Source organism: Gossypium arboreum, chromosome 8, assembly GCF_025698485.1.
Source record: "Gossypium arboreum isolate Shixiya-1 chromosome 8, ASM2569848v2, whole genome shotgun sequence".
Taxonomy (NCBI): Eukaryota; Viridiplantae; Streptophyta; class Magnoliopsida; order Malvales; family Malvaceae; genus Gossypium; species Gossypium arboreum.
The window spans coordinates 16,362,867-16,374,564 of NC_069077.1; the positions used below are offsets into that span (position 1 = coordinate 16,362,867).

At 31.2% G+C, this 11,698-nt stretch overlaps 2 protein-coding genes across 2 annotated transcripts; both read right to left on the minus strand.

Annotated features, from left to right (window-relative positions):
* Positions 1–2,143: 2,143 nt before the first annotated feature.
* Positions 2,144–3,867, minus strand: LOC108468436 (transcription factor MYB39-like). Its single transcript, XM_017769321.2, has 3 exons — positions 3,467–3,867; positions 2,646–3,365; positions 2,144–2,545 (listed from the first exon to the last, which is right to left on the minus strand). The coding sequence occupies exons 1-3, from the start codon at positions 3,730–3,732 to the stop codon at positions 2,509–2,511; spliced, it is 1,023 nt and encodes a 340-aa protein (XP_017624810.1). The 5' UTR covers positions 3,733–3,867; the 3' UTR covers positions 2,144–2,508.
* Positions 3,868–8,762: 4,895 nt separating this feature from the next.
* On the minus strand, positions 8,763–10,055 carry LOC108468437 (transcription factor MYB39-like). Its single transcript, XM_017769322.2, has 3 exons — positions 9,670–10,055; positions 8,893–9,573; positions 8,763–8,796 (listed from the first exon to the last, which is right to left on the minus strand). The coding sequence occupies exons 1-3, from the start codon at positions 9,936–9,938 to the stop codon at positions 8,763–8,765; spliced, it is 984 nt and encodes a 327-aa protein (XP_017624811.1). The 5' UTR covers positions 9,939–10,055.
* Positions 10,056–11,698: the final 1,643 nt, after the last annotated feature.

Here is an 11,698-nt window from a genome sequence, read left to right on the forward strand (position 1 = left end):
TTAATTCATTTCTAAACATACTCAGTTAATCAATAATGTCTCTAACCTTCTAAAATAATATTATCGGATTGATTAATTGAAAATTTCATCGTTTAATATTCAAACTACCTAGTGATTAGCCAAGATCGCTTTAGCCCCAAATATAATATTCCTATATTGAGTTCCGAGGACCGAATCGGGTATAGAAGTACTGGTACAAGTACCTAGTTCGAATATGTATACATGTAAAAAAATTATTTTGCTTTTGTTAGAGAAAATAATTACCAAATGTATTTCATTATTAAAAACAAATTTTAATTTTAATTTACTAAACATGTTTTTCAATTAAAAAAGAAAATATATTTAAAAATAAAACAGAGCTTAAGCTTTTTAAAGGATGAGACATGCAAATATATTAAAGTCCTCATGGAATTAAACATAGTATATCAAATAATAACGTCTTATGTAAAAGTATGATAGATAAATTAATAATTTATACATTAAATCAAAAAAAATTAATTACTTTTGTTAAAAATTAAGCCTCATTTTCTAAGTTGAATAAGAATTTCTATTCTATTTTTACCGAACAGTTATATTATAAACTACAAAAAGGAGGATGGGAAAACTTATTTCTTTAAAAAATAGTACTTGCCCAAAGAATTAATTCAGAAAATTGGATTTATTAGGTTCACCCCTAGACAAAACCCAATCTTCTCTTACGCTTAACATTTTATACTTCCAACCACCATTCCTATACAAGGCTTTGGGCTCTTAATTCAAATGGTTTGGACTCCTCTTCCAACTTTGCATAAAAATAAATTTAGTCCGTTTATTTATTTTATCATTTGGCTCTTATTTTTATTATTTTAGTTCTCAACTTTTAAATTTTAGTTAAATTTACTTTTAAATAGAAAATTGACTGAATTGTTAAAAGTTTAACGATATTGATGTGGCCACTAACATACTAGTCTACATATATTTTATAAAATTTAAAAAAGAATTCAAAAATTTGAAAACATTTAGAAAATTTATCCATATTAGTGGAGAAATAAAAATAAAATGCCACATGAGTTATCACGTCAATGTCATTAAAATTTTAAAATTTTAATAGTTCAGCCAATTTTTTTGTCCAATAGCAAGCAATTTGACTAAATTTCAAATGTTAAGAGCCAAAATAACCCTCCCCCAAAAAATAAGAGTCAAAATGACAAAATAAATAAACATTAGGGATTGAATTTATTTTATGTCTTTTAAAAAATATAAATTTGGCTTTATTTAAAGTATTTTGGTCAAAGATATAAATAAAATACAATTTCTTTACACAAATTGGTTCAAATGTTTACACAAATTTTTTAACCAATTACATCATGACACAAGATAAATTTTTTACTAAAATAGAAGTTAAATATTATTTAATTTCTATTTAATTTCATCTTGTAACTTCGTATTCTTTTATTTAAAGTAAGATTATTGGAATCGAATCAGATATTGGATAAAAAAATCACAAATATATCAATTTAGAAAAAAGAAATTAAACCATTTGATTTGTAAATAGATTAAACAGAATTTTCTATTTTTAAATAATTTTATTTTATAAATTTTTACTAGTTTATTTAATGTGAAATTGATATCCGATTACTTGATAATCTCACCTTAGGGCGGGTGAAATAGATTGCCATGGCTGAAGCTGCCATTTTCACTTATTTTATTTTTATTTCCTTCCTCTTAACAAAATTTAAATTTTAAATAAAAATTATTTAAAGATTAAACATTTGAATTGCTTACCTTAAAAATTTTAAAAAAAATTATCTGTTTTACTTGACGTTTTTCCTCCACAATTTGCAACTTCTATCTCTTAGCTTTGTATGTTTTTTATGAAAAGAGGAAGGAATTTTAAAATAAGTATTAGCTTTGAGGTATTTATTGATTTATGATATATAAAAAATTTTAAATATATAAAAAAAAAAAAAACTTGATACAAGGGAGAGAGAGTTTAGTTGAACTACAAAAAATAAGGGTAGGGGTAGGTTTGTAATGGACGGAAACAATTTCACCGAAAAGCCTAATTATTCAACTAATATTTTGACTTTTAGTCACTAAAACAAACACTAACTTGCAAAACTGAAGTATTAATCCAGTTTTTATTTAGAAAGAAAAAAAAATGTTGTTTCTTAAAATAATAAAATAAAAATGGAATCTTATATTTTCAGTAAAGCAAGTTTTTATTATATTCACATGAACTATATTTTTGATGCATGAATTAAAAGCAAGACCAGGGATTTAGTTTCACCATCCTTGGTTTGATTTTAAGGAAAAACAAATTACAAGGTATCTATGTTTAGAAAGAAAAATATTACATCCCATAACTTATTATTGTATTTTGATTAACCAAAAAACAAAAAAATCTCAAACGCATGTGGGTGTGGGTGTACAAATTCTTACACATAGGTAGCTCAATTATTCAGCTTCCTAAATGAATCAAATAATGTTTCTCTGCTTGATCATATATGTATCCTGCCGAAAGCTGCTCTACCATGAGATAGGTGATGAGGATGATGAAGTTAAGCTGCAAATGCAAGAGAAAATAAATTTTATCAACTATTAAAGAAAATAAAGGCAACAAAGAAATGAAAATGAATAGAGAATCCAACAAGAGAAGCACTTACTCTAGAATTTCTTTCCAGTAGGAGCCATCGGCTTCGTCTTCCATGATTAGCTTATCCCAAGCCTCATAGATGGTGGAATCTGGTGCTGTCTCGGTCTTGTTGTCCGTCTGGTTTATCGATGAAGTCTGACCAAGCGATGCTGAAACCAACTCGGGCAGTGGATTTTCTGTTTGCTCAAAGGAGTTGCTCAAACTCTGATTATTCATGCCAAGGTTGCTTTCGTAGTTGAATCCATTTCCAAAATATGCACATGGGTTCTCTAGAGCCTGGAAGTCAGTTGATGTTTGAGAGGTTGCACCAGCGTTGTTTGTAATGTTCTCAGGTGTTGGGGCTAGTTCTTTATCAGAGAGGGTGCTTGTTCCATCGAGTAATCCTTCAATAGGGTAAGGGTTTTGGGATCCAAGGAAACCGGCTGTGTCAACAGTTGCAGGTTTGTTTGTGTTGATAATTTTCAGTAGGTTTTGCAATAGTTGGGTTTTGGCTAGTTGAGCAGCATCAACCTGTAGTTTAAAAGCAGTGTCCCAAGGGTTCATGAGGTTGCCTAACTGTGAGGCACAAAGCAACTGGGAAAGATTTAAGAGATGATTAAGATCAGTTCTTGGCTTGTGGGTTTGAGGGTCGATTCCCATGTTCAGGAGCTTCTTCCTAATCTGTGTATTCCAGTAGTTTTTTATTTCATTATCTGTTCTTCCTGGAAGATGAGCAGCAATCCTAGACCACCTGCAACAAACAAGGTAAAACCAACCATAAATACCTTAGATGCTTTTCCTTTACTCTTTTTTTTTTTTTTCTAAAATCCAAAGAAAACAGGTATTACGTACTTGTTTCCAAGAACAGCATGAAGGTTAATAATAACTCTCTCTTCTTCTTCAGTGAACTTTCCTCTTTTGATATCGGGCCTTAGATAATTAGTCCACCTTAATCTGCAACTTTTGCCACATCTGTTTAAGCCTGCAAGCTTTGGAAGAGCCCTCCAACTTCCATGTCCATGTTTGTTAATGCAATCAACCAGCTTCTGGTCCTCCTCTGGAGTCCACGGCCCCTTTTTCAGGTTGGCATCCTCTGCGCAGCACGGAGACCTACCCATTGCGGCTGATGATAGGAAACAATAAAGTAAATAACCAGGAAAGAATCAGATATCAATAAAAATGGGGAATCTCTTCTTGGTGAAGGGCTGCTTAATTATTGACAAAGCTGGAAAAAGGAGTTTCAGTATCGATATTGTGAGGAGATGGAAGACATGCAGGTGGTTTTTATAGGTGCATGGTGGTTTACGTGATTCAAAGCAATGATGTCATTAACATTCTTTCTTGCAATTATAATATTAACAGTTTCAAATGGCAAGACAAAGACCGGAAATAACCTGGCAACAGGAAGCGCAGGGCTGCTTATAATTATATTACCATTTATTTAAAAAGAACCCTAAAACCGGGTTAGGTAATTCTGCAAATTTTGAATTTAGTATAACGATGAATGATGTGGTCGAATTTTTATCAGGCGCGTGGCGCTAGGAACCCATCAGCCTTCTTTTCAGCCAACAAGCAACCTTAGCCTGAAACTACGCACAATGCAGCAGTAGTTTTTAGTGGTATAATAATATAGAGTTAACCTTCACAACACTTGATTTAGCAGTTGAAGAAGAATAGTATTCCTTTTGGTTACTGTTTTTCTTTCAACCAGTTAAAGTATTAGGTATAAATTCAACGTTTCAAAAATTTAAGCTCAATTTCTAAATTTATATTAGAAAATTGTTTGATAAATTAGTAAATACAAGTATTGAATATAATTGTTGATCAAGTTTTAACTTGACTGGCTTAGGTATTGTGGCCAATGTAGGAGAACATGGGTTGCGGAAGGATTATGGGTAGTTCTAGGTATTGTATTAAAAAGAGTAGATATGATTAGAATCTATAATGAGATTGTTTAAAAAAAGTATTGAATATAGTTATATTGTTTGATAAATATAAATATTAATTTTAAAAGATTATTTATTATAATCTTATTAATATAATATTTTATATTATTTTGGATGGTTTTGGATGAAAGATAAATATGACAATTTAAATATATTATTTTCTAAAATAATAATTATTTCAATTTTTAATAAAATAAATTAATTTAATATTTTCTACATTAAGTAACTACCTACCTACTTATCTTATTCAACACTTTTTTTATTGAAAACTTTATATTAAGTAAAAATTAAAATGATTATGAAACACATTTAAAATATTAAATGTTGAAAATTTCTATTTTCAATGGTTTATCAAACACACCGTAACTTAATTTAAATTAGAATATGAAGTATAGTTTTGATAATCACAAGATCTTTTAAGGATTGGGCTACTCACCCAAACTCAGAAGTCCACTCGAAATATGAATGAGTTTGGATAAAACTATTAAGCCCCAAAAAAAAGACTTGTATAAAAAAAAATAGGTGCATTAAAAGTATGGTCTAAGCTTGAGCTTTAATGTTTAAAGTTTAAGCCCAATCTAACCTGATTGATTTTATACTTTTGTAATATATTTTTATTTTTACATGTTATGTAATTTATATCATATAAAATCGAATATATAGTAAGTAATATAATACTATTAAACATTAAAAATAAGGAAAAAGACCAAAAGTATTAAATGTAAAATTAAAAATAATATATATATATATTTAAAATAATATGAGTGGGCCTAAAAAATTTCCATTAGTAATTTGTAAATAGGATAGATTTGGAAAAATTTTAAAACTTATATTTCGTGTTGGGTAAAACAAACATAAAAACACATTAATATTCGAATTAGATTTGACCTAAATCTATTAACATATCCTCATGAAGTAAATCATGTTAGCTGTGAGAATAAAAAAAAAGTTCATTCAACTCAAAGCCATACTACATCGCCAAAAGAATCACCTCGCTTTATACTGCATGATTATGATTATTAAACGATGTCCTTCATTAACACATGTTTCTTGCATGCTCAGCACGTTGAGCCTCGCCAATCATATCAAAGCCCCCTTAGAGTTTTTTTTTTGGATGGGCGGTGCTCAACATTTTTCTTAAATTACAGAATATCATCCTCAACAATTATAATCTTTGACTCTCCCACATGGAGTATTATATTTCGTCTACGATAGCCAACGACTCAAAGCAGCTTCCTTGCTTAAAATATATTCATCCTTAAATTTATTTTTTTTGGTATGATCTTAAATTGTGCCCTCACCATATAACTCAACAGTTCTTTTGACATCATTTCAATCGTTAGTTCTGCTACGTTCAATGTTTATATAAATTAATTCCAAAAGAAGGGTCTCAACTGCTCTTTCAATATTTTGTATTTGTTTTTGGTTGATCATCCAATAACCAAAGCAGCCTCTCTTTTAGTAACCAGTCCATTAGATGATTAAATATACCAACTTGGCAGCTTTGAATTTATATGATTCAAAATCAATATTACAGCAAACATTATGAAAACAAGATAAAAACAAAGGAAATGGGTGATTCCGCAAAATCTATTCAACTAAACAACAAATAAACTGTTAAAAGAGTAATTAACGAATTCGATCATCTTCCGCGTTAAGGCCGTGTGTGAATTCATACATGAAATCTTCGGGATGGAACCAAGCAATCAAATTTATATATATTCACATTTGACTTGCAGGGTAGAATTTAAAACAAAGATTATAAAACTGTGCATTGATTAGAAGTTGCCGTGGTGAAATTATATGTCAACTCTGCATCATAGACTGAGCTCAGCTATTATGTTTTTACGTAATTTTGCTTGCCATACATTAAATGGTCAAACTACATCCATTTCTAACTTCAAAACCAAACATTTACCAACCCTTTAAACCATAGATTAGGCTCTTCAAATCAGCTACCTTTTTTTTAAAAAAAAAAAAGAAGAAGAAGAGGAATAATGAAGTTTATTTCAATATTATAAATAAATATGCATGATATTCAAATGTTATGTTATGTATGTATGTTGTAATGCTACAAAAGGAAATACTGTATAATCTAAGAGCAAAAACAAGATTTGTCAATACGGGTCCTTAATTAATTAGGAGTGTATGAGTAATATTTGAACACGTTGCTTATTTTTCCCAGAAAAAATCAGTAGTTAGTAGAATTCACTCATATTTTCTTTAGTTTGAGTGTTTAACATTGTCATGATAATATTAATATGTAAGTTATTTTGACTTTGCTATTATATTTGGTTAGATTAGATGTAGGTATTTTATACAAATCAAAAGGTTTGATTCTTCAAAATACAGTAGCAAAGGTCAAAGAGAAGATGTGGATAGTAGGATTTTCTGGGTTTTATATATTTCAGATTTCCTTAGCCCATATCCTTCTTTGACAAGTCTGTTACATAAGAAAAATCAATGTGAAAATGATAGTAATTTGTAGAAGTTAATGAATAATCTGTAGACTATATCAGTTGTTAGATATTTAACATGCAAAGACCATTGACTGCAATTAAACGACGAGAAGAAAAAGACAGTCAACTAGCTAGGAAACTTGAAAACTAATTGTAATTTAAAACAAAGGGTCTTTATAGCTGTCTCTTCGGAATAAAAACTTGGGAGGATACGAAAATAGAACCTAAAACTTAAGCCCTTTTTATAAAAATAATTAAACAATGTTTGAAGGTTGTGAGGAACAAGGCAGGAATTTGCTCGGCGGCGTATGCTTCCGTTAATGTAGGTATTGCATGCATCGAATTTAACCGAAGCGGAGGAAACAAAAGTTGTCGTAATGAAAGAAACTAAACCATAAGAAACAAGTCATTTTATTATATTAATTAATCATAACTAAAACAAAATTTGATAATTAATTAACTTTGTTCTAGTTGGACCCCTCTTTTTTGAGAAAAATTCAACCCTAAGTTTTAAGTTGATATTATATGAAGAATCCTAATTAAATTAAATATACATATTTCATTATTGATTAAATTTTAACTCGATTGGCATCGGTATTATTGTCAGTGTAGGAGGATGTGAGTTCGAGCATGTCTAGATGCATTATCTTTTTATTTAAGGGTTAAGGAGGACTATGATAAAACAAATATTATATCAAATAGAAAAAATATTATAAAAACCTATAATGGGATTGATATTAAAAATATATATATACACTTACTTTATTAAACAAATCAATCAATATATTGATCTGATCATAAGAGTTGAATTGATCTTTGAATAAACCGTTCACATAAAAAATCAGTGATTGAATTGATTGATAAACTTGAAAATTGATGGTTTAATAAATTCGATTATCCATCCTACTTTTAAACCATTTCCCTTGAGAGGAGTATGTCCTTGGCTAACCATCTTTAAATTTACTCCAACACCCAAAACTTGCAACTCAAAGATGAGGCGATGCATTGCTGGTCAGTGACTTTGTATGTATAGTATTGGAGCCAGGGTTTGGATTAGAATTTCTCTAAAATAAAATATGTATTAATTTAATTGGAGATTTGTTTTTCCTTTCGGAGGTCAAATTTGATATAACCCAATTGAACCATGATCAGCTAGTGGGAATTAAGTGCAATTCTTTTATATACCCTTAGCAGCCAAACTGCATGCCCAAAAAGTGCAAACACTTGACGGATCATATACACGTATGTATTACGTACTTTCTGTTGTCATTAGATGGATCGATATACTTACATATTGGCAGGAAAGTAGGGACCTGTGCCATCGTTGATCATCGGATGTGGATTTCGGGCGGCATGCATGTTAACCTAACCTCACTCACATCTACTAATTAATTAATTAATGCTATCTATGGATATAAATATATGGCTGAGTAACGTATAGATTCCCCAATAATCTAAGACAGACAAAAACAATTATAATATTCGATGTTATGAACTCAATGTTTTTCAGCCCATTTTTAATTGGAAAGGAATTTACAGACATTTAATTTGAATAAAAATAACAAAAAAAAGATTTACAAGAACTTTGAACTAGTTGTCTCTTACAACAACATACAGTAGCTAAATCAAGCTTTTTCCCAAATGAATGAATGAATTAATAGAAGAAGAAATCCGCTAAAAGGAAATTAAAGAAAAAATGAATGAAATATTTCTCTTTGATCATGTTGATGTTGTCTAGTATCTTCATAGTATGGGAGATGATGGCGACGATGCCAAACTGCAAAAATAAAACCATTTAACATATTAGTATTAAATGTACATATGAGACTAATAAGGAAATGAATCAAAGTATATGAAAAACAAGAAGACTTACTCAAGAATATCTTTCCAGAAGGAGTTATCAGTTTCATCATCCATTAGCTTCTCCCAAGCCTGGAAAATGGAAGAGTCTGGTGACATGGTTGAGCCGTGATTGGTGTTGGTCTTGTCGTCTCCCATTTGGTTCATGGAAGTAGTAGCAGTCTCAGGAGATTCCGGAACCAATTCAGAAATTAGAAAATCACTGATATCTGAGCTTTCATAACCTTCAAAACTTGCCCACGAGTTGTCAATTACACCCTGACTCTGGTGTTGATCACTTGATGTTTGAGACATTAAATGAAATTTCTGAGGAACTGGGGCTGGTTCATCGGCATAAAGAGAGCTTGTCCCATTTATCAATCCTTCATATGGGTAAGAAGTCTGGGACCCCACTAAACCAGCAGTAATAGTTGAGAGTTGGTTGGTATTCAGGGTTTGGATTAAGTTCTGCAATAGCTGAGCAGCATCAGCCTGCACTTTAAGAGCACTACTTTCCCAAGGATTCATCAAGCTGCCTAACTGTGCAGCACAAATCAGCTGAGTAAGATTCAAAAGGTGATTGAGATCAGTTCTTGGTTTGTGGGTGTTTGGGTCGAGTCCCATGTTGAGAAGCTTCTTCCTGATGTGGGTGTTCCAAAAGTTCTTGATCTCATTATCTGTTCGTCCAGGGAGATAAGTAGCAATCTTTGACCACCTGTACAAAATTAAATCAAAGCCGTTAAACCTTGAACATGAACAATTGCGAAGATTTATCACTGGAATAAACAATATGAGATATAAATATATATACTTGTTCCCAAGAGTGGAATGAAGGTTAATGATAAGTCTCTCTTCTTCTTCGGAGAATCTCCCCCTCTTGATGTCAGGCCTCAGATAGTTTGCCCACCTTAGCCTGCAACTCTTTCCACATCTATTCAAGCCAGCATGCTTTGGAAGAGTTTTCCAATTGCCATGGCCATGCGTGTTAATGTACTCAAGCAACTTCTCATCTTCTTCTGGAGTCCATGGACCCTTCTTGAGAATAGCATCATCAGAACTACAGCATGGAGACCTTCCCATTTTGCTGATCACCAACGAAACTAATAATAAACCAGCCGAGCACAGAAGAATCAGGTATCAGATTAGCTGAACTGAACCGCTCTTAGATGCGGGTTTTAACCTTGAAAATTTTAAGGTATGATGATACGAAATGGACCTGGCTGGCCTGGTTTTATAGGAGAATATGACGGACTATCTGATTCAAACGTATGATGTCATTATAGTGCCTTTTGAAGGTTTCCTAGATGAAGGCACCCATTCTTAGGAAGGAACCTGGAAATTCATAAATTTATTGAAAACCCATAAATCGCAGTACTAGAAGTAGAATGGATGGATCGATAAAGTGGTTTTTTTTTTCGTATACGAGTTTGGAAAAAAAAGAAGAAGAAGATTTACTGCAATAGTTGAGTTGCTAAGTAATTTAGCAAATCAAAGGGGAGAGGGAACTTCGGCACTACAAAAAGTCTCATTTTATTAGCATTTATATGCCAGTAAAAAACAAAATAATCGTCGATATTGAATTTCCCAACATTTAATGAACTGCAGATAAAAATGTTTAAAATATGACAACATATGCTACCTTGGTAAATAGGAAAATTAATATTAGAAGATTCAAGAGAATCATATATAATACGTTGAGCATGTATCCGTCATCAGAATAGGGTTATAGAGTATTACGGGACAATGAAATAGTAAATCATTCAAATCTTACATTAATACAAACATGACCAAATTTCTTGGACATTAAGAAACTCAAATACTAACCAAAATATAAAATCAAAATGACATTAATCGGGTCAAAAACACATCAAAACCAACCTAATATGTAATTAACCAATGTACCCTCATTGGTACCACAATTATATACAATTTAATCTCAAATACACATTAATTCAATTCATCAACTCATTCAAGTAATACCAAATCAAAATACCTAACAAAGTTACCGCAACCACAACAAATCAAATATATGTAAGTCACACATACTAGCATAACAACTATACCACATTCTCATACCCTTTGCAAATTGGTTATTTGTATTTGCACAAAATATCATTCATAACATTTATATAAGCCAAACATTAACCAAAATAGCACAAGAGCCTATACATGTCATATAATCCGAATTTAACGTTTCAAAACTACCAAGATAAACTGATACCGTGACTTGAGTGCTGATCCGATTGTCTAACCTTCCGAAAATCTACAATGACATTAAACAACACAAGTAAGCTTAATGAAGTTTAGTAAGTTCGACATGATCAACAAAACTCTTACCGGACTAACTATAATAAATCAAATAATAATAAAAAATCATCTATGTCAACTCATTGTCATTCACAACTTCAATCGATAAATATATCTGTATTCAAATCAATACAAAAATAAATAACATGTCTTTCAAATTCATTAAATAAATCACTTTACTGAGATTTTTCCATCGAAGAATGACTTACGGATAAGAGTACATCGTCAACAGAAGCTCATAAGAGCTGGTCCTCTCAAATAAGCCAACAGAAGCTCGTAAAAGCTGAACAGAAGCTCGTAAGAGCTGATTCACCCAATCACGCCAAACAGAAAGTAAAACATGAGAGTTCGCAAAAAATGATTAACCCCGGTTCACTTGAGTAAAATACCAATATCTCCCTCCAATACTATCTTCACTCCAAACCCCCGTCATACACCCACAAATGTACTCAAATCCCGCGTTTAATTCAAACCGAAAATCCAATTCAATATTATAATTCAAACAATAATTCATTTCCAACAATATAATATAT

Coding starts and splice junctions, on each gene's coding strand:
- LOC108468436 (XM_017769321.2), bottom strand. CDS start 3,732: ATGGGTAGGTCTCCGTGCTGCGCAGAGGATGCCAACCTGAAAAAGGGG. Junction 3,366..3,466: donor CATGCTGTTCTTGGAAACAA/GTACGTAATACC, acceptor TGTTTGTTGCAG/GTGGTCTAGGATTGCTGCTC. Junction 2,546..2,645: donor TACTGGAAAGAAATTCTAGA/GTAAGTGCTTCT, acceptor TTGCATTTGCAG/CTTAACTTCATCATCCTCAT.
- LOC108468437 (XM_017769322.2), bottom strand. CDS start 9,938: ATGGGAAGGTCTCCATGCTGTAGTTCTGATGATGCTATTCTCAAGAAG. Junction 9,574..9,669: donor CATTCCACTCTTGGGAACAA/GTATATATATTT, acceptor AATTTTGTACAG/GTGGTCAAAGATTGCTACTT. Junction 8,797..8,892: donor TTCTGGAAAGATATTCTTGA/GTAAGTCTTCTT, acceptor TTATTTTTGCAG/TTTGGCATCGTCGCCATCAT.